This window comes from Otolemur garnettii, unplaced genomic scaffold (assembly GCF_000181295.1).
Source record: "Otolemur garnettii isolate 467f Iridium unplaced genomic scaffold, OtoGar3 scaffold00028, whole genome shotgun sequence".
Classification (NCBI taxonomy): Eukaryota; Metazoa; Chordata; class Mammalia; order Primates; family Galagidae; genus Otolemur; species Otolemur garnettii.
In genome coordinates this window covers 11223489-11247225 of record NW_003852423.1, presented here as the reverse complement: position 1 = coordinate 11247225, position 23737 = coordinate 11223489, and the positions used below count along the sequence as shown (strand labels likewise).

The 23737-nt window shown below is 44.2% G+C and overlaps 1 protein-coding gene across 1 annotated transcript in view; it reads left to right on the top strand.

Annotated features, from left to right (window-relative positions):
• Positions 1-422: 422 nt before the first annotated feature.
• Positions 423-23737, top strand: part of CPVL (carboxypeptidase, vitellogenic like) — a 115032-nt gene continuing 91717 nt past the window's right edge. The window contains exons 1-4 of the mRNA XM_003788609.1: positions 423-597; positions 6815-6933; positions 22516-22630; positions 23478-23536. Of these exons, the coding sequence (XP_003788657.1) occupies positions 423-597; positions 6815-6933; positions 22516-22630; positions 23478-23536 (468 nt within the window). The remainder of the gene's footprint in view (positions 598-6814; positions 6934-22515; positions 22631-23477; positions 23537-23737) is intronic.

The window sequence follows — 23737 nt, the reverse complement described above, 5'->3', positions numbered from 1 at the left end:
CTGACCTTGGGGAGGCCTTTTGGAATCTCTCAGCCTGAAATGTGTACTCAATTCTGTGCCCTCCTGTGGTGGTATAAGGGTCTCACCACTCATTTGGTGGGCAGTTACAGAGTCCTTGCTGTCCTGAGGCTTTTTCTAATCCTCTAATGAATTCATTTTCCAGAACATGCTTTTAAAAATGCCAATTATATTTATATTGTGAATCCCTTAAAGAATCAATCCCTCATTAGCCTGAATTGACAGGTGAGCAGGAATTGAGTCTTCTTCACATCGGTATCCCAGGTGCTTGGTAAAGGGCTTTTACATACTTTTGTTCTTTTTTTGAGTGAGGAAATGAATTTCTTGCTTGTAAGAGGGGTAGGTAAATATTTACTCTTTTGACTTGTTTCTCGGGTGTTGTTTTCTTCCCAGACCCGGAGGGAATGGCTGGTACTATGTGGAAAGCGATCATTTTGCTGGTCCTGTCCAGACCCAGCCCCTGTGACGGGCTATTTCGCTCCATATACAGAAGTACCCAGGTCTCCATGCCACCTCTGGGAGATTTTGGAAAGGCAGTATTTCTTACCCCTTATATTCAAGAAGGGAAGATCAAGGAAGGTAAGTTTAATTTAAGTCAGAAAACCACTGGTTATACTTTCAGTAATTTTTTTAAAGCAATTATTCCACAAGGTGAAAAATACATTCTGGTATTTTTACTCAGTTGCTTTCAAATATTAATAATGATGTCATATATTATCAGAGTTTTGAACTAACATGAGAGTTAGGGGTGAATTATCTACGGGGCTGAATGGCAGCATTTCAGTTTATAAAACTAGTAGAGTGCTTGTCCCCCAGGGGGCAGTTACGAACGCCAATACTAATATTAAAACTTACTTCAAGGCAGTCACTGCTTCCAAGCATTCTACAAGAACTCATTTAAACATCTCAACAACCCCGGGAGGTGGACCCACTTTACAGATGGGAAACTAAAGCAGAAAGAGATTGAGTTAATGCCAGAGTTCACACAGACCAACCTTCACCAATAGGTAAAGATTCACCCCTAGATAGCCTCACTCTGGGCACCCCGGTGCCTCCTCATCTAGCAGGTGACCTGTACCTTCTAGGCCTCAGTTATCCCTTTAATAAGATGGAGATTTAACAACTTGCCCAAGGTGTAGAGATGTGATGAAAATATGATGAAAATGCACAGACTGCAGTTCTGAGGAGCAGTGTGTAAAGAGAAGCAGAGAAGTAGAGTGATGGCGGGGGAGTGATGGAGCTGGGGAAGGATCTCGAAGAGGATAAGAGACAATGGGGTTTTTTTGTTTTGTTTTTTTGCTGCTGGAAATGATTAGGGTGAGTGTGGGAGCTGGTTGGGGTGAGGGGGCCATTGCTGGAGATCATTAAGTAAGTTTCTCTCTAGACAAAGGCGGGAAGGCAGAGTTGGTACTTGGGAAGCTGGTACGTTGGTAGCTCTGATGGGAATGTGTAAGTTTACTGGAAATGATCATTTTAAAGATCAAAAATAAATTTAAATACTCCATAAGGAAGTTTAAGTTAGAGCAAATTTTCTTCATTTGACAAATACTCACAGCCAATAGGATGTCACTGTGGTTCAGTTTTTCTTTTAAACCAAGACATTCTTGTATTTGAAGGGTATGTGTACTCCTGTTCATATGTCTTTTTCTGCAATACCCATTGGCTGCAAGTTTCATCTCTTTTCTGAGGAACGATGAAACCCTTTGACAAGGTATTCAGTGTATTGTAAAAAGGACTCCTTTTTACTTCGTGTAGAAAAGTCCCGGAAAGCCGTGCTGATGTTGCTAAGATGCATACGAAGAAGTGAAATACCATTGACCCCACACCCACCAAATTGGATCATGTACACCCATTTCAGCTCCCTTAATAAGTGAATATTGAGGACATAGATTTATGTTTATTAGGAATAAACCAAGGCACACCATTTAATTTAGAGATGAAAAGGAGTTTCAAAAAATCATTATAACCAAATCTTACCAGTTCACGTAGGAGGAAATAGAAACTCAAATACCTTAAGTGACTCTCCCAACGGGATGCACATAATAGAGACGGGGTCACAGAGATGGACCCAAATCTTCTCACTTCGGCTCTATAGTTTGCCTCCTATGATTTATTTCTCTTTGTTTAAAAAACTTGTGAGCTTCTGAAATGGCCAGATGCACACACATGAAACAATTAAGGAATAAGGCAGTGCATACACAGGTGCCAGAGTATTACATCTGAGGTGAGTGTACTGGAAATTTTGAGAAGGAAACTATCCCACCAGGTTGGCATAATCCAAAGAGAAGATAATAGTACTGTAATAGTACTAGTAAAAATAATAGATAGCTAATATTTAATCATTATATCTTCAGGACCTAGCACAGTGCCTGTACACACTAAGCATTCTATAAATACTAGTGGAATATAAATTTGAGTCTTAACTGTGTGCCAGGCACTGTGTTTTATATCCATTAGTTTGTGTCATTCTTAGACTAACCCTAAGGAAGAATGCATAGCTATTGTTTCCATTTTACAGATTAGAAAACAGAGGCCTGGAGAAATTAAGTATCTTGCCCCAGGGCCATAAAACTAGGGAGAGATGGAATGAAAACCTGTACCTGTCAACCTATCTATGACCCCATGTATGAACCACTGTGCTATAGGACCAGCTCCAGACTTGAGGATGTTGAGTAAGATTTAGGTAAAAAGAGACAGGTCTGTACATACTGAATGAGGCACACAGCTTAAACAAAGGCATTAAGTGAAATGACCCTGGCTGTGTCTGTGTCATGCAGCTGGCAGAACCAAGTGCAAAGAATACACAGAACTCCATCTGCGAGATTGTCCAAAGCCCTCCTGTTCCTGTTTTTTTGCTTATGGGTATCCTTCAGTTATGGGTATTCGCAGGAGCAGAGAAAGATTCCAAGGGGGGAGGGGAGTTTTATCTTCTGTCCTTCTGTGCCCAGACTGATAGATTTTCATCTGATGAATGACAACTTTTAAAACATTAAATCTGCATGTAATGTCACTTTCGAAAGTTGTGTTACACAGTCAAAATTTTCGAATGGAATTTTAAGTGGCTGATCTACAATCTGGTACATCTGGGTATTCAAATGCAGCCCTGACAACATAATTAAGGATAATTTTATTCATCCGCTTTGCTGAAAGTTCAGGAAGCTCTGGACAGATGGTCAGCTCACTCTCCTAAATCCCTTTTGTTTATTGAGTCTGTCAAAACCGTAGGAACATGAGTCTTAATATCGCAATGGAACATTTTTGAGAAAAACAGTAGTTTGCACAAAGACAAGGGCATTTTTATTTTTTTTTTAATCCCCAATTAGCTAGCTTAGTTTTATGTAATTGTAATTGCATGTTTATTTTCTCTGCAGCTAGAATAAAACATGACTCTCTGAGACAAAATGAACGTACAGGCAAATTTTATCATGTTTACAAACACTGCATTTTCACCAACGTTAAATAATATTTTGCTATTAGGTCCTAATTTATTATTATGGTCTGTTGCTGTCTTGTTCATACAGGGAGTAACTCGAGCGTTGGTAAGTCTGACACTGATTAGCTGGTCCAAGATTGGTTACACTCCAATCTTTTTGAGAGTGTTAATGTCACCAACACTGGTAACAGCAGTAAATCATAAGGAGGAAGTAAAATCACTTCAAAGATAACCTTTTCCTTTTCTTTTTTTTAAACTATTTTAAACATTTGAGTTGTGAGTCATGGTGCCAGAAAGATCGTCATTTCTACATCTTGGGAGTTTGTTTTCCACACTCTGTTAGTAGACTCTGACAGGAGGAACAGGATGTTCAAAAACACAAAAAATCATTTCAGTTGAAAAAACTTTATTGTACTGTGATTTAGCTAGTGGAAGTTTAAAATGTGCATGGGGCAGAATACTTTTCTGTGGGCCAGAGAGAAGTTCTAAATTTCTCAAGATCTCCGTAAGGTCTGCCTCCCTTCAGGAGGCTCTTGTATGAATAAGCTAATCCTAGTGCCTTGTCCATGGGGCTCAAGTTCATTCATTCATTTGCTCGAGTCTACACACTCCTTAACAGTCATGCATCAAAAAAAGTATTTATTGAATGTTGCAAGGTGTAAATCAGCATGCTAAGTCCCAAGGGGTAGATGAATAAGACCGATTCCCTGCTTTCCAACAGCTCCTAACATAGGAGGGAAGGCCTGACAGGTACCAAGTTCAAGGTAGCAGAGAAGCACGTGGGCATGCCCAGGGTGGGGGGTGGGGTGAGTGAACATCTGAGTCTTTGTGAGAGCAGCCAAGGACCTTGTGTTGGTCTCAGAGAGATAGATTGATTCAATCATCCTCTCCTCTGTTTCCATTCCCTCCAGCTCCCTTCTATTATATATTTTCTCTTTTCTTATTATACTCTGACCTTTCTCATTTTTCTCTGTCTTCTTTCTGGAATTCTCTCCCTCCCATTTACCTCTCACTCATTTCTCTACCCTCCTTTTCCTAGTGGTGGTCGTGGTGGTAAAGGCATCTCTGTTTGATTTTGAGAACAATGGTTTTGCTAAAAAAATATTTCACAAATGTTTTAAAGGCAGCCTGGCCCTGGAGGGGCTAATCAGGAGTGGAAGTGAAGGGGAGGGGAATGGCAGCTGGAGAGAAGAGGGGAGGCCAAGGCCAACACCACCTTCTCCAATCACCTTTTAATTTCTCTTAAGATCCTCCCTCTCATTTGTCTTTACCTTTTCCTAGTGGGGAAGGATAGGTCTCATGGGGCAGAGAAGGAGAGCGACAGAGGTTGGATGAAGTAACTTTTCCTGGGAGAACTGGGCTGAGCCAGAAGAAGGCAAATCTTCTAGACTTCGCAGGGGGTGGCCCACAGGCTAATGATAATGATCCTAGTGACCGGACCCTCATTTTATACTTAGTGCACCAGGCTAAGGATTCATGTGCATTTTTTGTCTGTTTGATCTTCACAGAAAGCCTAGTGTAGGGGAATCTGTATCCATGTTTTGCACAGAAGGAAAGCGGCTCAGAGTGATGAGTGCCTTGCTGGAGAGCTAGTTAGGATTACCGACCCAGGTCTGTCCTACTAGGAAGCCCCATGCTCTTACCTATTGTGGTGGCCTGGGACAACCCTCAGGAAACCACCTTGCCTTTGTCCCACCACCGCCTCTGCTCCCAGAGGCTGCCTGTCCTAATCGGTGGATGCATTTCACAGGCAACAGTAGCATCTGTGCCCTACCTGCCAGCACTTCTTTGCATGGGTTTTTCACTGTGCAAAGTGACTGTCACTGTGGGTGGACTTTCCTATAATGCAGTCTGACTTTCACAGATGAGAAACTGAAGCCCAGGCAGGTTAAATGCCCTCTCAGCGTCACTGGCTGGCCAGTAGTAGCACTGGGTACTACTCAGCAGAGTACTAGGAGAAAGGAATTGTGTGGTCTAGACACGGGTTTACCTCTTGGCAGACAGGCCTACTTAAAAAAGAAGAACTCGTATCCCTAAGGCAGTGCTGTGCTGGTCAAAGTTTAACCAGCAGCCCTGGAGCCAGAGTCCTGATTTGCAGCACTGTTTACTCTGGTGTAAATATTCTCGCCAGGGCCTACTTTACCCTAATGATGGGGTCCTTGAATGTCTGTGCTGAGCTGGGGAGAGATGCGGGCAGCCCCCCTCCAGAGAGTGAATGAAGGTATGTTCTGTTGTTTCAGGGGAAGGACTGAGCTTCCTTACCTACTGACTTAATCGGTCTCAGATTTAATATAGCTCCAGCTTAATACGTTTCAGATTTAAACCGTTTTTCATTTACTGCCACCCGTAAAGGATTCTCCTTAACCCAAACTTCCCTTTCTACCTCCCCACCACACCCTGCTACCTATTTTCTGTTCCTTCTCCAGTCTGTTCCTAATCACTACTTCCTTTCCCACTCCCTGCCACCTACACCTTCTAACTGTCTAATTGACATTCGTAGCAGGGTGAGGGAAGGAACAAACTCTGCAGTCTGAGTACTAGGTTTAAATTCCAGCTCTCCTTCACTGGCTGTGTGGCCTCAGGCTAATTACTTAACCACTCTGAGCCTCAGTTTTCTCATCTGTAAAGTGGGGATAATAATGGCACCTCCTGTATAATGAAAGTTCTTGGCACAGTGGCCTCATCTCAGCTCCTTTTAGTATTCTTCACTGGGTGAAGACTGGGTGTCTGTCCTTAGCTGTTTGAACAGTCTCTCTACCCTGTGCCTGTGCCTCTGTTGCATAAAAAGCCAGGGCTCTGCCCTCTACAACTGCTCTGTTCCCCCCCGACCCAGCAACCACGAAGTCATGCTCTGTTGAACTGCCTTGCTGTCCCCACCATCCCCAGCCACACATGACTCAGTCCACTTCCTTTCAAGGACATGGCAGGACTTTGGCCTTTATGAAAACGAGAATGGATGACACAGGCCTCCTGTTTAGCTGCATTTTCTCTCTTGCACTCCACTTCTGTAGGGTCAGGTGACTTTATCCTATCCCTTTCCACGCGGCCCAATGTGAATACCTCAGTTTACATAAAATGTGGTAAATGACTTCCTTTTCTTTTCTAAGAAGCCTTATTACAGCTTATAAAACATATTTGGGGTCTCCCCAGCAAAGGCATAACGTTTTCGCTGGTGCCTGTGGAGCATGTGGGCCTGGCGGTGGGCAGGCTGGAGTTGGCTGCGTCACTACCTGTCCTGCCATTTCCTCTGTAGCCTTCCCCATCACTGGTCCCAGATGGCCCCTGGGGGAGCCCTACCAAGACTGAGAAGGCTCACATGGTCTTTTTCTCTAACCCTTGGGTAAATTCCTCCCCACTCCCCAGGGAAAGAAGCAAGTTTGGTCACCCTTTCCATAGAAGAGAATGTGAACAGTTACGCCGGCTACATCACGGTGAATGAGACCTACAACAGCAACCTCTTCTTCTGGTTCTTCCCCGCCGAGGTAGGCCTGCCACAGTGCCCACAGCAGGCACACCTGCTCCAGAGCCGGCTGTGCCGACCAGGGTGGAAGCGTTAGCCTCCAGGATTTTGAGGGGGGAAAATCTAAAGGATATATTTTTTTCTAAAAGTAAGTGCTAGTGACTCTGTGTATTGTTCCTGTTTATGGGAAGGAAACAAAAGTTTAAAGGGGCCGGGGGTCATTTTTAAATTCCTTGCAGGCGTATTTGCAGTATTAATACTACCACCTTCTTCCTGGCACAGTCTTCTTCCTATCTTTATTTTTTTTTTGCAGTTTTAGGCCGGGGCTGGGTTTGAACCCGCCACCTCCAGTATATGGGGCCAGTGCCCTACTCCTTCAGCCACAGGCACTGCCCCTTCCAATATTTTTGTTGTTCTTTTTTTCTAAAAGCACTTGGGGCAGAGATGGGTGATGGAGAGCTGGAGGAGGACAAGGAGTGAGGAGACTCCCGAAGTTGACAGGCAATATGTGTCTAAGCTTGTATGAATTTGGGTCTGTGTTAGTCTTGTGGGGCTACCCGGTCTGTGAACTCCTTCATGCGCTCAATATCCTTTAATTGAGCATGTACTGTGCCGTGCGGATGTAGAGGAGAGGGAACTGAACTTGAACTCTGTGGGCCTTAGGTGAAGAGGTAGGAGGATTGGTTATCTAGGATGGCTTCCTGGAGGAGGGCTCATCACCTTCCCAGGTACCTAAAGACACATGTCTTTGTATTTCACCTATGCTATTTAGTTGACTTCAAGGTCACACAATTCTGCATGAGCAAAAAAAGTTTAATCTTAAGGGTGCCCTTGGGGGAGGGGTATTGGGAGAAATGCCATGATGCATAAACAAATTTTATCCCACCACAGAGTAATTTTCTATTTTTATTCTCCAAATTGGATTTAGAAGCCAGAGAAAGCAAAGAAAAAACTATCCCTATGGAGGGTGGTAGTTATATTTGCATGTTATTTGCATATAGCAGTGTAGCATATGTAATATAACTCAGTAAATTGCTTAATCCAGGATAGCTTTCGAGTTAAATTGCCTCTACTGAGTTATGTTTTCTTCATTTCTCATTCCTGTTTTCTCAACTACACAGCCTGTGGCATAGTTCACCCTAAGTTATCTGTGGTGCAACAGGGCCTGTGAGAAATGGTAAAGAACCCAGAACTTCTTGGTTGAGCTCATGGTAGGCTTCAGACTGGGATGTTTATTTCTCACTATTTCTTACTTGCTGTTGCCTGAGGCAAGTGAGGTGCTAGAGCACATAGGAGTTGAAGGAGACACACCTTTAGGATCATGCTGACCTTGAGCCTGCTCCAGTCTCCAACTTGTGCCTCCCATTGGGTACTGACCTTGAGCGTCCTCCAGTCTCCTGCTGGTGTCTGCCATTGATGAAACCCTACTGGAAGCCAGAGGGTGAGGAGTCAGGTGGTTCAGTCGGTAGAAGTCTGCCCACTAGGGCACAGAGCCAGTGGAGGGTGGCTAGTGGACCTTCAGTAGGAAACAGGAAAAGAACCAGGACAACTGACTGTCTTAAAGACATTTGATATAAATGAAGCCTAGAAATAGGACCTCATTCTAACAGGTGGAATTTTTCTTGTGTTTCGAAAAATCTCTTAAACTTTATGCCTTTCAGAAACCATTCCCTTCTTTTCTTTTCATTAAATCATAGCTGTGTATATTAATGTAGTCATGGGGTACAACATGCTGGTTTTATATACAATTTGAAATATTTTCATCAAACTGGTTAACATAGCCTTCATGGCATTTTCTTAGTTATTGTGTTAAGACATTTATATTCTACATTTAGTAAGTTTCACATGTACCCTTGTAAGATGCCCCATAGGTGTGGTCCCACCAATTACCCTCCATCCACCCATCCTTCCCCCTCCCCTCCCCTTCCTTTCCCCTTCCCCCATATTCTTGGGCCATAATTGGGATATAGCTTTCATATGAAAGCTATAAATTAGTTTCATAGTATTTTTATATCATATCTATCAGTGTCATTGATTACAGTTGCTTATCATTAACCTCTTTGTCTTAGTTTGTTATTGCTGCTGTAATGAACTGCCACAAACTGAGTGTCTTAAAACAGCTTGGTTTTTGCTATTTCACAGTTCTACGGCTCAGAAGTTCAACACAAATTCAAGGGGTCAGGAGGGCTGTGGCCTTTCTGGAGGCTTTAACTGAGAATCTGTTTTATTGCCTTTGGCAATTTCCAGAGGCTGCTCAAATTCCTTAGTTTGTGGTTCCTCCTCCCATCTTCAAAACCTGCAGAGGGTGATGAAATCCTTCTCACATCGCATCATTGTGCTGTTCTCCATAGTCACGGTGCCTCCTCTCTCATCTTCTGCTTCCTTTTCTAAAAGGAGCCTCGGGATTATATTGGGCTCACCCAGATAATCCAGAATAATCTCCCTACTTTAAGGCCAAGTTGATTAGCACTCTTAATTCTATCTGTAACCTTAATCCTCCTTTGCCCCATAACCTAACATATTCACAGGTCCTGGGGATTACGGTATAGATTTCTCTGGGGAGCCATTATTCTGTACAAAATGCATACTTGAAACTTTGCCTAGATTAGTGATTCTCACATTATATCATATATCAGAATGAGCTCTGATTTTCCCCAGAGATTTTGATTTGTAAACTGGGAAAGACCAGCAAGTTGCAGAATTACCAGGTTAATCACAATTTGTGAAACCATCACTCCTGCCTGTGGGCCACTGCCCTTTGGCCAAAGCTCCTGGCTCTGAAGTGACCCCCACTCCCCTTACCAGTAGGAGATGCCTAGAGCAGCCACGTGGAGTTGCAGGTGGTGTGATGGCCCCGGTGGAGGGTTAGAATCCGGGGTGTGAAGAGGACAGAGCAACCTGCAGGGATCGGCTCTCCTAATCCTGCCTGGGACTTCTCTAAGACCTGTTAGGACTCAGTCTCCCTGCCATCTCCCTCCTCCTGCTGCTCTTCCTCCACCCCAGCCAGAAAAACCTGGCGCCTCACTTTCTCTTCTGCTTTCACCTGTTTATGATGCCACTAAGTTCCTCCTCACTGACTTCTGAGTGTCGTCTTCTTTAGTAATGATCCGGGTTTGCAAAAACAGGAATTCATAATGAGAGAAGTAATCAGATGGGAACAAAGCAAAAATCCAGTTCGTTTCTTTTTTAGGTGACTTCTGAGCAGGTAAATGGCTGCGTCTAGAATGTCGATGATGTGCTAGAGCTACCAAGCTGTTTGGGGAAGGGGGATTCAGGTTCTGCACGCTCTACCCGTTGCCATACTGAGGTCTGAAATCCCCCTGCATTAAACAGTGGCTAGGCCACTGCTTTTTGTTTTTTTTTCTTCCCTTAATTAAATGAAAAGCTAGCTGTGCATCCCTTGACTAGATTATGTCCATAAACATGTCCTAAAAAGACCCCAGAAGACATGAACGTGAGGCTGCGACAACAAGAAAGAAGGTCTTTAAGTCCATCGTGTCCTACTGGAAATGGGAGATGGCCCTTCAGGGGACAGAGGGGCAGAGCTGGAAGGATAGAACCTGAGGTGTGTGTTCCCATGCGGCAGGCGGAATAGATTGTTCCAGGACCTCTTACTGGGAAGCCCACATGCAGGGCCAGATCCCTGAGGCTTCTGGCTATAAATTACAGAACGAGACCAGTTTGGGGGAAGGAGATAAAGCATGTGACAAGGAGAAGCAGTGGCCATGGCGATGGGAGGCAGTCTCTTTGAGTTGGCAGAAATATTAGTTCATTGCCTGTCACAGGGAAAAGGCTGATATCGTCCTCAGGAGAGAAACGACTTCTTTAAAAAACTGTAGGTAGAGAAAATAAGAGATCCAGGAAGGATGCCACATTTGTAATATCCTCTGAGGATTTGGGGGGAGGGGGGATGCTGTTTCTCAAATTAGTTTTGTTTTCCTGTTATTGTATAAAAATAAGTGCATGATGAATTTCAGGACTTGAAATTGGTGTGCAGTGAGAAGACCGTCGACAAGAGAAAGGAGCAGGCATTTTGCATGAGATAAAAAGTATAATGAAGCCCACAAAAAATGCAGCGTTCATAATAGCTATTGCCAACGGAACGTGGACCGTGGGCTATGCATTATGCAGTTTCTTATTTAATCCTTCCCAGAACTCTGCGAGGAAGGAATTATTATCCTCATTTTATAGATGAAAAGGATGACAGAGCTTAAAAAATCATCCCTAAGTTAACCAACTAGAAATTGGCAGAGCTGGGATTTAAACCAAGGCCTGTATCTTAAAAATCTTTGCTTTTGACCACCACGTGTTAGATCCTGACATACCTAGTCACGGAAGGCACTGTTGTGCTGTGGTTAAAAGGATAGCCTGGAGTTAGTCGGGTTTGGATAGAAATATTGGCTCCATTGACACCAAATGCGACCTTGGGCACATTTCTTCATGTCTCTGTGCATGGATTTCCTTGTTTTAAAATGGGAATCAAAATGCCTGCATGGCAATGGTTTTTGAAACAGAGAGATGATAACATGCTCATGCTGTAAAGGCGATTCCCAGTGTATAGTAAGTGTAGCTGCTATTGTTTCATTGTGATCATGGTTATTGCTATTATCATTGGTTTTTCTGTTGCTAACATAGTTATGTAGAGAACTAAATCAGTCACAGTTTGGGAGATTAGAAAAAACTGGAAAAGAGGGAAAATTTTTAAATCAGAAAGACTTGAACATCAGCCGAGAATGTGGATCAATTATTACTGGCTCAGGAAATTACTAAGAGAAATTGGGATTTGTTTTCCCACAGTTAAGAAGATTTAAAAAACATATAGATTATTACTTTTTTTAATTAAGCATCCTCCTCACCAGAAAAAGATATCTGGTATTTGATTTTGTCTTATAAATACAGGAATATAGATCATTTTTTGGACATATCCAACCAACACCTGTGTATTAGTTACCTCAAATGCCATGAAAGCCTCAAACCTGAGGTCTTTAGAGTTAGGCCTAGGCTCTTATGAGAACCCCCATCTTAGTCCTCTGACCAAGGGAATAGTCTTGGAATTCAAGTGTCTGTTTGGTGTCTGTGCAAGGCCATATTGAGAAGTCAGCAGGGCTGGGACAGGTGTGGGAGGCACCTGTGGGCAGTGCATAAAGAGGGCTCACTCTCAGGACCTGCAGTCTGGACCCTGCTTACTCAGACTCTGGGAAGTCGTCCAGCCAGGATTAGTTCTACACAATTCCCTCAAATCTCCAGTCCAGTAAAGGGGAAATGGAACTGCTCTCATGCTTCTGGTCCAACACAGAAAGCATTCTTTCTGGTAGTAGAAAGCATGTCCCAAAGGGTACCAGGAATGATATCAGCAGGGCAACCTGTCCTAGAGTGAAAGTGTAGAGTCAGGCCCCATCACACCTCAGCATGGTGCTACCTACACTCCTTCATCTGAACGTCTGAACTCTGGTAACAGAGTCCATGTGGCGGAGGACAGGGATTCCACACAAGCCACTGCTCATTAGAAATACCTAGAGTTTTAACAATATGACAGACTTGCCAGCTCATTGTCCAGATCCACCCCACAGAGATCTGACCAAGAGAAAGCCCCGAGAGCAATATTCCCAACGTGTTTCATGGTGATCCCAGTGCAGCCAGTCAGAGGCTTTGCATTTGGGGAAAAGCTAAAAGCCAAGATACAGGCATTCTAATCCCAAGTCTGCAATTCCTGGCAGTGTAACTATGGGCCTCGGTTTTCTCATGTAGAAATAAAGATGTTAAATCCAGTAGATTGCTAAGTTTCTACCCCATTGTCAAATTCAGTCATTCTATGTTTAAGTCAACTTGCCTACAAGACATGCCTAAATGTGCCACCTAAGGTATAAAAACATCCAAGAACTTCAAATCAGGGTATGAATTGAGTGACGAAGCCCTTGAAGTTGTGGGCTCTGTGTAGCTGGCCTCCAAGGTGGTCCCCGGTGATCTTCATCTTTTGTTATGTGTCTTTAGTGGTCCCCTCCCGTGTTAAATCAAGGCTGACCTTTGTGACTAATACCCTACAGCAGAAATGGTAGAGTTTGACTTCCAAGGCTAAATTGCATAAAGGACAGTGCTGCTTGTGTCTGGTCTCTTAGAAAGCTAGATGCTGGACACTGGGAGGACACTCAAGCAGCCACAAGGATGAACCCACATGGAGAGGAGGTGAGGCCTCCGCTCTCTACTATCCAAGTGGCACCAACCTTGGAAGAGGTCCAGCTGGCCCCCATGAAACCTTCTGCTGACTGTAGATCTGGCTGGTATCTTGACTACAACCCTGTGAGAGACCTCGAGCCAGAACTGCCCACTCAGACACCCTCAAATTCCTGACCCTCAGAAATCCTGCAGATAATAAATAATTATTGTTGTCCTAAGCTATTCAGTTTTGGAGAGATACAATGCAGGTAACTAATACAGCTTTTTATCTTGTCTTCAGGGCTGTGGCTATGGTATCTTGTGACAACTGGCATATATGCCCTAACCAGAGGGACGGGCACCTAGGAAGTGGTGACTACTCTGCCAACCAGTGTTTAGGTTTAGTTTTTCACCTCTCAACTCCTATTCCCTTTCACCTGCACGGCTCTGACAAAGCCCTAAGCATTTCTGCTATGCAGTGAGGATGATGTTAAGCTTCGTCAGTAGAGGGTGCTAGAGGGACACTCCAGGAAGAAGTTGGCTTCTCTTTCCATTAGTGTCCTGCCTTTAGCTTTCTCTTGGTCCACTGTCCAGTAATGCACATATGGGAACATCCTATGGCATTCTGCCTTACCTGTGCACTCAGACCACCAAGACCCAAAGCAAAATTATAGCCCTGGCTCTGTCCAGGGCTCCACCCAACACAGACACCGTACATGCCAGGCCTTGCCAAGCAAGCAGATTCCAACAGCCCTATTCTCCCAGCAGCTCTGTAACCAGCCTGAGCCATGTGTACCCTGGAGAGTTGTTTAATCTCAGTCCTCCATGTATCTCAGGCCATGTGCCACCCACTTCTGATAAGTGGGCTTCCAGAAGGTGACTCTCCCTATGCCTGCCTGCCAGCTACAACACCTGCTCCCAGAGGGTTTTCCTACTTACCCAGAGGCTGTTGGCCAGTTGTGGGTCAGGAGAGCCAGTGAATTTCTCAGCCACCCAGCAAGTGTGTTGGCTGATCAGATCCTGTCAGGCCACAGCCATATACCTTCTCCAATGAGACCTGGGCCACTTCTCTATTTTAAAATTCCCCTTCTTGGTGCACAGGAAAGCCCAGCCAGCCTACTGGTCTTTGTCTATGGCATACATCTCGTATTCCATCTTCACTTTTGCCCAGTGATACCTTTGGCCACCTGGGGCCAGAGCAAATACTAGAACTTATAACAGAATTAAAGGTGAATGTTTTGAGGTAGAAAAATCAATTAATTAAGACTAAAATTACTCTGTGGGCTGGGCATGGTGGCTCATGCCTATAATCCCAGCACTCTGGGAGGCCTAGGCCTAGGCCATGAATTTGAGACCAGCCTGAGGTACAGTGAGAGCCTTTCTCTAAATACAGCCAGGCATTGTGGCAGGCACCTGTAGTCTCAGCTACTTTGGAGGCTGAGGCAAGAGAATCACTTAAGCCCAATAGTCTGACGTTGCTGTGAGCTACAGTACCACAGCACTCTGCCAGGGGCAACAAAGTGAGACTCTGTCTCAAAAAAACTAAAAAATAAATAAAATTACTCTGTGGTTTCTGTCTTCTAATTGGACCTTAATTAATATTGCTATACATTCTACATCTCTGTCCTCCATGGAGGCATCAAGGGCAAGAAGTGTGGTCTGGCTTCAGGCATGAGGAAGTGGGAAGGCCTTAGGAACCTGAGCAGCCAGCCTGTCTGTCTCAGCCCTATCCTGTCTAAGACCACAGGCTCACTCATCTGTGCCTCCCTGTTCTCTCTTCATATGAGCGTGCTTTGTTTCTCTAGGCACCTGGCTAAATATGGCCAACTTATAGTTTCCAAGTTTACCTGTTCTTGCATCATGCAACTAACCAACAGAGATTAGCGGGCACCTGTGCTGGGCCCAGTTTGGTTCAGATGCTCTTCTTGGTCCAATCAACTAGGCTGAGGGTGCTGGGTCAGGTGATATAAACATGGCTAATGGCCCCTCCCCATGGATGAGAGAGATGAGGTAAGCTCAGTTCTTAGAGAAGGGGTTGTGAGCTGAACAAAGTTAATAAAAAATATACTTATCACAAGTGACTACAAATCCACTAGCAAGCAACAAAGATCTGAAGATTTGAAGACAATGGATACTTGTCTTCTTCAGATTTCTCCTGTTTATCTTCTCTTTGCTATGAACTTAATGGCATCAGGGATCTGGAGGAATAGGGCCTATGAGACAAAACAAAAAGAAAGTAGCTAAAAATGATAAGTTATAGGTCACTCTACCCGTAACTACATTTGAACTCTTCAGAAACATTTGCAGGCCTGATTCACTCTCTGGGAATGAAAATAGAACATGGTGAAGAAAGTAACAAACTTTTTCACCTATTTCTTTCTTTTGCAACAAGAAGAGAAAGTAAAGCCTCTTCTCTCTCCCACCACACTGCCATCTCCCTATTCTTTCTACAGCTGCAGGTCTTCAACCTTTTGGCACCAGGGACAAGTTTCATGGAAGACATTTTTTTCATGGACTGGGGAGGCGGGAATTTGACAGGAGGTGGAGCTTAGACAGTGATGTGAGCCATGGGGAGCGGCTGTAAATACAGACAAAGCTTCGTTTGCTCACTTGCTTCTGCTCACCTCCTGTTAGACCAGCACTGGTCCAGAGCCCAGGTGCTGGGGCTGCAGTTCTGTAGTACAACTTTCTGGCAGGAAGCACAAACAGAGAAGCTGTGAGTATTTCATGAAGGAATGAGAGAGCCAGGTGGAAAGATTAGGAGGGAGAAAGGGAGGACTCAGATGGGGTGTAAGCTTGATGATAAGACAAGTCACAGCTTGACGAGAGCCACAGGGACCCTGGAGATGTTGTAAGGGGGCCTTAAAACAAACAAACAAAAAATTATTTTTCAAAAATGAATTTTCTATATAATAGTACAGTGGCAACAATCTTAGTAAAGGAGGATTTAGGGACTGGTCAGCAACAACCACTGTAAGTAAAATTCCTTTGAAAAACACAGAATGTCTTTAGCAGGTTGTGTGTGTTGGGAATGTCTGTGCAGAATTAAAATTTTATTATGTACCTATTTAACAATTCTAGTCACAAAACTAATTGCTTTAAATAAAAATCTCTGCCTTGATTAACACCATTAGCGTAGCAGCTGAAGTATCAGCTGAACTGGGATCTGTGTGGCAAAATGGGAGTCCATTTGAACAGACTTGGGGGAATTTAAAGACATTTACTGGGGTACTAATGACTTCAATTAAGATAGAACATATTACTTAAACCAAGCAAATGATCAGCCTCTGCATGGAGAAGTGTGAAGAGGACCTTAATTAATTTACTAATTGCATGTCTAATCTTAAGCAGTACCATTGATTTGGATCTGTTAGTGGTTTTGTTGCTGATTTTTCTTACTGAGTGTGGTATTCCTTATTGGGAACGGGAGGAAAGGGGTAGCTAGAGGTGTGTCCCCAGCCCTGGGGCTTAGCAGATGCCTGTTGACTTCAACTAGCTTCCTCGTTCAAAACGTTGCCTTGTTCACACTTGTTGGGATACCTTAAAATTCCCTGGATTCACTCGAGTAAAGTTCTCTGGAAAAAATACATGTACAACCACATTACTTGAAAGGACAGAAATTGGCCTGAGAAGGTTACCTTCACCCGCCATCTCCATCCCTAAAACAAAGGAGAGTCTGGAAGGTATGGTGTGATGGGGAATGAGGGTGGAAAGGAAGACTCAGACTTAAGGTGATACTATCCCGGGAGGGCTTGCCCCCCCTGGAGAACAACGGGGCAGAGGGATTTAGTACTAGTGTGGTTTCAAATAACAGCCTGTTAAGACATAGAGTAGATTTTTTCATACCACTGTGAATAAAACCATGGAATGTGAGAAACAGAATGGCTGACTTGCCTCCCTCTGAACTGGTCATCCTGGAACAAACACGAGAAAGGAGTGTCCAAGTTCATAAATCGTCCACCAGGGGTCGCCAGAAGAATTGAAAGGGCTTCTGAGGCAAAGCCAGATAAATTGCTCCCAGTTCTCTAATAAAGGGTCCAGGTTGTGGGACCTGTGTGCCTGCCTTCTTCTGTTGCTAGAGAGACTTCTTACTTAAATATTTGTTTTTAATATTTTGAAGTTTTCTCTTTGTCCTTTTGGATCAACAGTTCTTGGCTATAGTACTCTGACCTATAAGTCATTAGTCATTTTATTTTCTTCTTAATTAAATATGTAAATGTTTATCAGTAGGGGATTATTCATTTACCTTTCAGGTCTCAGCTCAAACGTTACCCCAACACCAGAGGCCTTCTTTGATTACTTAATCTAGTGCCTGTCCATTATTCTTTCACATCACCACTTATTTAGTCTGCTTGTTTATTACCCATCTTCCCACCCCACCAGAAAAACAATCAGAGCTAACACATAAATAGATGTGCCAGACACTGAGTGCTGTGCATATGTCAACCCTTTAAATCTGCATAACAGCTTTATGAAATAGATGTTATTGTTGTCCATATTTTCTTTTTTCTTTCTTTTTTTTTTTTTTTTTTGAGATGGAGCCTCAAGCTATCCCCCCTGGGTAGAGTGCCGTGGCATCTCACTCACAGCAACCTCCAACTCCTGGGCTCAAGCGAGTCTCCTGCCTCAGCCTCCCAAGTAGCTGGGACTACAGGTGCCCGCCACAACTCCTGGCCATTTTTTGGTTGTAGCCATCATTGTTGTTTGGCGGGCCCAGGCTGGGGATTCGAACCCACCACCTTAGGTGTATGTGGCTGGTGCCTTAGCCGCTTGAGCCACAGGCGCCGAGCCTGTTGTCCATATTTTCAAGCAGAGGACACTGAGACACAGAGAAGTTAAGTAACTTACCCAAGGACACATGTCTGTAAAACAGCATAGATGGGATTCAAACCTTGGCAGTTTGGCTCCAGAATATAAGTTCTTAACCATTAAATGTTCTGGCTGTCAATGTCTATACCCATAGCCCTAGACAATGTGCTCTTATGTGTGTTGGTGTTGTATGTTAAATAAGTTGATATATTGTGGTAAAGTCATAGTATCCAGTTAAACAATGCCATGCACTGATATGAAGAGAAGTCACAGCACATTATTAAGTGAATACAGGAAATATAGAATATTGTATATAGCCCGATACTCTTTTGGGAAGAAAAAGTATATATATGGCATTTGTAATAGCTGCAAGATACATATGTGTGTAGGGAGCGGGAGCATAGAGAAAAATCTAGAAGAGTAACATACACATCTCCATGGTCATCTCTAGAAAGTAGAATTTGGGAGGACGGGGAATATTTTTCAATACCCTCATTGAAAAAAAAATGTTAGTTAAGAAGTACTTTTCTTACAAAAAGTTTTAATAAAAAATTTAAAGCTTTTGAAAAAAATGGGTTAATTCTCTTATGTACTCTTGAATTATAGCTTTAATATGATAAATATTTTCAAAGTCCTGAATTCAAGAACACTGAAATGAATTATGGCGGCCATTTCCTGTTTCATCTGGTCCTAAGTTTTGTGATGTGGTTTGGTTTAGGATGTCTTCATTTACTTGTATATCTATTCTTTCCAAAGCGAGGCATAGAAAGTGGGAGAAGGGCTGCATTCTTATGGCTGAGAGCTTAGTATAGCATCCTAAGGGCTACCCCATAAGAAGTCATGCCATTACTATGGACATAACGTTATGCCGTGTGTCATGACAGTATGAGGGTGTATTACAAAAGTCAATATGCTGCGACACAACTAGCCCTGGGTTTTCAGCATTAAATGTGTGTACCTTTGTTTTCTGGAATCTGACTTCTGCATTTCATTCCAGGTAAAGGTGATATGAGTTCACTGGTTGGTTGAAGTAGAAAGACATATGCATGAGCTTTTCTTTAACAACAGACTTCTTCAAGGGTTAGTGAACTTCATTCACCTCCTTCAGGAAAGTAAATCTGAGGGACAAGGTCAGCTGAGGTTGGAGGTGTGTGCACAGGCCTCTTGTTACTGAAGCATTTCAGGAATGCAGTGTCCTGTGCTTCAAAGTTGAGTAATAAAGCTGTTTGGCACCGAGGTGTTTGACTTGACTTTGTAGTGTGGCCTCTCAGGATCAGGCTATTTTTTCTGAGAATCCAGAGGTCCTGTTCATTGTGCCAGGTCACAGGAAGGGACATGGAAGGCCAGGGGAGGATACGGTGGAGATCAGAGGCTCAGGGCATCTGAGAGGGCAAACTCTCCATCCACCTCCCAGATTCTTAGCTCTGCCCACGTATTAGAAACACCTGGGAGCTTTCGAAAAAGACTGATGATGCCTGCCCCCTCCAGAGCGATGGAATTGCAAACTCTGGGATTGTAATATTCTTTTAAAAGTTCTCCAGGTTATTTTAATGTGTGTCTTAAAAAGATTGAAAACCATTGGCTGGCTTACAGCACACATGTTATGGCCTCTAGGAGTTCACATGTAACAGGTAGTCCCCAACTTATGAACATCTGACTGACGTACAACCACTACTTACTCAAGGGGCTACTATAGGTCATGGGTACATATACCTGTTCCAACTTACATACAGATTTAACTTAAGAACAAACCTACAGAGCCTATCTCATTCATAACCCAGGGCCTGCCTGTAAGAAGTGGGGGCTGGATGGTGTCTGGGAATGGTGGACTCCCAGCATCTCATATTCCCCAGGGGGCTGGGAAGAGCAGGGCGACTCTCACCCAGGTCCTGTTATTTCCCACCTCTAGTAAATATGTAATTTTCCCTTACTGCTGAGTGAGCATAAGTGGAAGGTGGTACTAGGAATTGGTATTAAATAGCAAAAAAGAGGATCGGAGATGACATACAGGTCACTTACTAAAACAAAACACACACAGTTGAGTCCGTAGGCAGGCTGGGGCAGAGCTGGTTCTATTAGTTTTGCCCCTTAGACTTTACAAGATCATTTTGCATACATTTCCTCATGGGAGCCTGTAAAGCAAGGCTGTGAGGTAGGCATCACCACCATTTAACTGATGAGGAAACAGGGCTGGAAAAAGCAGAGGGGGCCAACTAGAACCACAGCTTCTCTGGCTCCCAATTCCAGGTCTCACTCAGCTTCCCTGCAGCAGCTTTAAAAGTCTGTCTTTTTAAAATTAATTAAACATTAATTAATTTGAGATAGGGTCTTTCTCTGTCATGCTGGCTAGAGTGCAGTGGTGTCATCATAACTCACTGCAACTTCCTGGACTCAAATTCCTGGACTCAAGTGATGCTCCTGACTCAAGTAGCTGGGAGCACAGGTGCACACCACCATGCCCAGCTTATATTTTCTAGTTTCTTGCTCTTTCTCAGGCTAAAAGGTCTGTGTTTGGTTTTAATTTCTCCTGCTGTGACTTATAAGACAAGATGTTCATTCTCTTGACTTGCTCACAGACATGTCAGGATTAACTGGTGGAAAACTAACCAGGGAAGATCCAGGCCAGAGGAGTAAGAAACAAACCACCATATAACCCACTTTCCTGTTTTTTCATTTGCAGATAGATGGCATCCAAACCATGTATATGTTCCTAGTATTTGTCTATTAGATCAATAGCTAACATTTACAGAGCAAGGGCTATAAAGCTGGGCTTTATGAAAAGTAATTTGTTTAAACTACCCAACAGACATACAATGTAGGATTATGATTCCATTTCACAGGTGGGGAAACTGAGCTCCAGAGAGCTTAGGCCACTTGCCCAATGTCATATAACTAGTTGGTGGTAAAGCCTTAATTTGAATACAAGAGCTCCCACACTTACCCAGATACTGTGCTGACCGTGGGAGCTACAGCCCTGCTGAGTGGAAGCCACAGTCTGACTCTGAACTTGCACCATTTCTGCTGTTTCCCTAATTATAGGATTCATTTACATTTATTGTGCTTTTATCATACATTAGGCACTGTTCCAAGAATGTTAATTGTATCACTTAATTTCATTATGCTCTGGAATGAGACCCCAGAGTCTCACGGGAAGGCTGGTCCCCAGGGCACGGCCGTTCTTACCAGCACTTCTCTATCTGCAAGGCCCCGTTCCAGGGCTATAAAGGACTCTAGGTCAGACTTCCAGTGACTGGAGAAGAGAAATCCCTCCATGCCTTCCCTGGCTGTGGTTAGAACTCCCTCCCTCCATCTGCTCAGCTCTTCCTCCCAGTTCTCAGCAGCGGCATCTCAATCGCCTCCTCTTGAGTTAGTCTTGGCTTCTGCCGCAGCCTTCTCTCAACATCCAGGAAGACAGGGCCCATCTACTCCCATCTTCCAGTGAAGCCTTGATTGGTCGGTGGAACCAGGCCAAGCGAGGGGGAGCAGGATTTCACTCTGGGCTGGGGCAGCAGGATCTTTGCTTGCTGTGCCTGGCAGACTGCACGTCTTATGAGCCGTGACATTAGTGAACGCTCAGTTCCCTTCGGTCTGACTCTCCCCTTGCCACTTCCCTCTGTCCACAACTGCCCCATGGCTCTGCCCCTGGCTGGGCCTTCTTCAGCCTTGAGAGTTCATGTCAGCGCTCGGGACCTGGCTGAGACCGCCGTGTTCACCATCTCCTTCCCGGCCCTCAGCGACTCTCTTAACATCAGCCTTATTTCCGTTCACACTCTCAAATCATCATGTGCATTAAATATTTCTTTACTTACTGTGTTCCCCATGAAATTGTAAGCTCCCTGAGAATAGGCAGTTCTAGTCTTTACTCACTACTGTGCCGTGCACCCCGCTCCTAGCAGCCTGCCTGGCCCAAAGTGGGTGCTCAATAAATACATGTTAAATGGAAGAGTTTATAAAAAAACAACACTCCTCTGTCATTGAAGGTGATGGTATTGAAACTACTGCCAGTAGTCAATTTTCGACATCCCAGCCCTGCCAATGACCTTTCTAATTTATGTCTCTCTCATCTCCCAAGTAAATCCGCACCTTGCTGTTGTTACTTGTATCAGCTAAAGGACTGTGGACTTGCTCAAGCCGCCTCAGTTTCCCCATGTTGAATGAAGTTGCTCTGGGTCCCTGCGAACACCTTCTTAGTGGGTAAAATAAAATCGGAGAGGCATTCTTGGTCCAAGGGGGAAAGTGTCACTAAAGAGAATGGGTTCTTTGTTGGAATTCTGTTGGACTTCTGTTGGAGATACGCGCGTCAAGTGGGAAAGTCCTCTGAAGGTTTAAACAGCTAACAAAACAAAACCATGCCCTCGGCAGCCGGCTGGGTGTCCAGCACACAGGCGAGGAAAGCTTCCACGCTCAAGGGATTTTCTGTCTCTTGGCAAGAAGACTCCAGCATATGAGGCACATGCTAATTCACCAAAATGTGAGGTGATCAGTACTTTGTTTATAGTGGAGAGTTGTCACTGGGGTCTGAAAGGCTTTATGGGATTTGGTCAAAGCCGGGAAAGATGGAGAGGATTTGGGCAAGTTTACTTGTGTGTATTGCGCAGCCTTGGTGGGATTCCGTGTGCTCACTGGTTTCTGTTCCCTCTAGGTACAGACAGCAGATGCCCCAGTGGTTCTGTGGCTACAAGGTGGGCCAGGAGGGTCATCCATGTTTGGCCTCTTTGTGGAACACGGACCTTATATTATCACAAGTAACATGACCAGTAAGTATTGCTTGGACGGTACTCCCTGTAGAGAATCATTCATGGGAACCGTATATCTGCTCCAAAACTCTGACCTACCGGGAACAGCTTAACTGTTCTAGATTATAAAAACACAACTTTCTGGCCATGTCTGCCCAGAGAGGAGGAACTGCCAGGGCAAGTCTCCTGCCTGGGCTGCTTTCTCCCTTGAAATGTGGGTGAAATGTTTTAAGCTATTTCCCTGCAGTCTGCTGCTGACTCAGGCATTCTCAGTTTACAAAAACAGTTGGTATTTATTACATGTGGCACAGCTCTTTTGCATGGGACTAATGGGTGGAATTATATTCTTAACTATTCACATGAACTAAACGCGTCAAGGGCCAGTCACATCTATGATCTGATGTCTTGGAGGCAGGAGAGAAAGAGCAGCTTCTGGCTGGAAGCCAGGTTTATCTTCATTACGTTTTCTTAGTTTAATTTTGGGAAGATTGTTCACTTTCCCAAATGGGTCAGAATTTGGCGTGTGAGCCCGCTGGTGACTCAGTATAAAAACTTATGTGCCAATTTTGCCTAAGTTGTTCTCTTTGGGGAAGATTGGACATTGAAGGTGACCGATGGGGCTGGAAAGACGATGTCACCGCGTGGGTGGGTGTTTCTTCGTGATCCAGTTGCACAGGGCTTGATCTCTGAGCTTTGTCTTAGACGCAGAAACCCTCTGGGTTGGGGAGGAGTAAAGGAGAAGAGGGAAGTAGAGACCTCAGAGGGGCCACCAAGAGTCATGAGAACAGGTTGGGGCGTGCACTCCTGACCACAGCGGCCCTTCAAGTGGAATGCTCTGCTCATCACTCGCTCCTCTCCATCTTCACAGTGCGAGCCAGAGACTTCCCCTGGACCTTCACACTGTCCATGCTCTACGTCGATAATCCAGTGAGTACACGATGGCCCTGGGAGGTGTCAGTGCTGGGCTCTCTCTTGTCTTTTTTTTTTTTTTTAATTAAGTACATTTAAGAAGTAGGTGTAGTTTTCCCCTTAAAAATAGAATGGAAGCTGGCTCAGCGCCTATAGCTCAACCAGCTAAGGCGCCAGCCACGTACACCTAAGATGGCGGGTTCAAATCCCCAGCCCGGA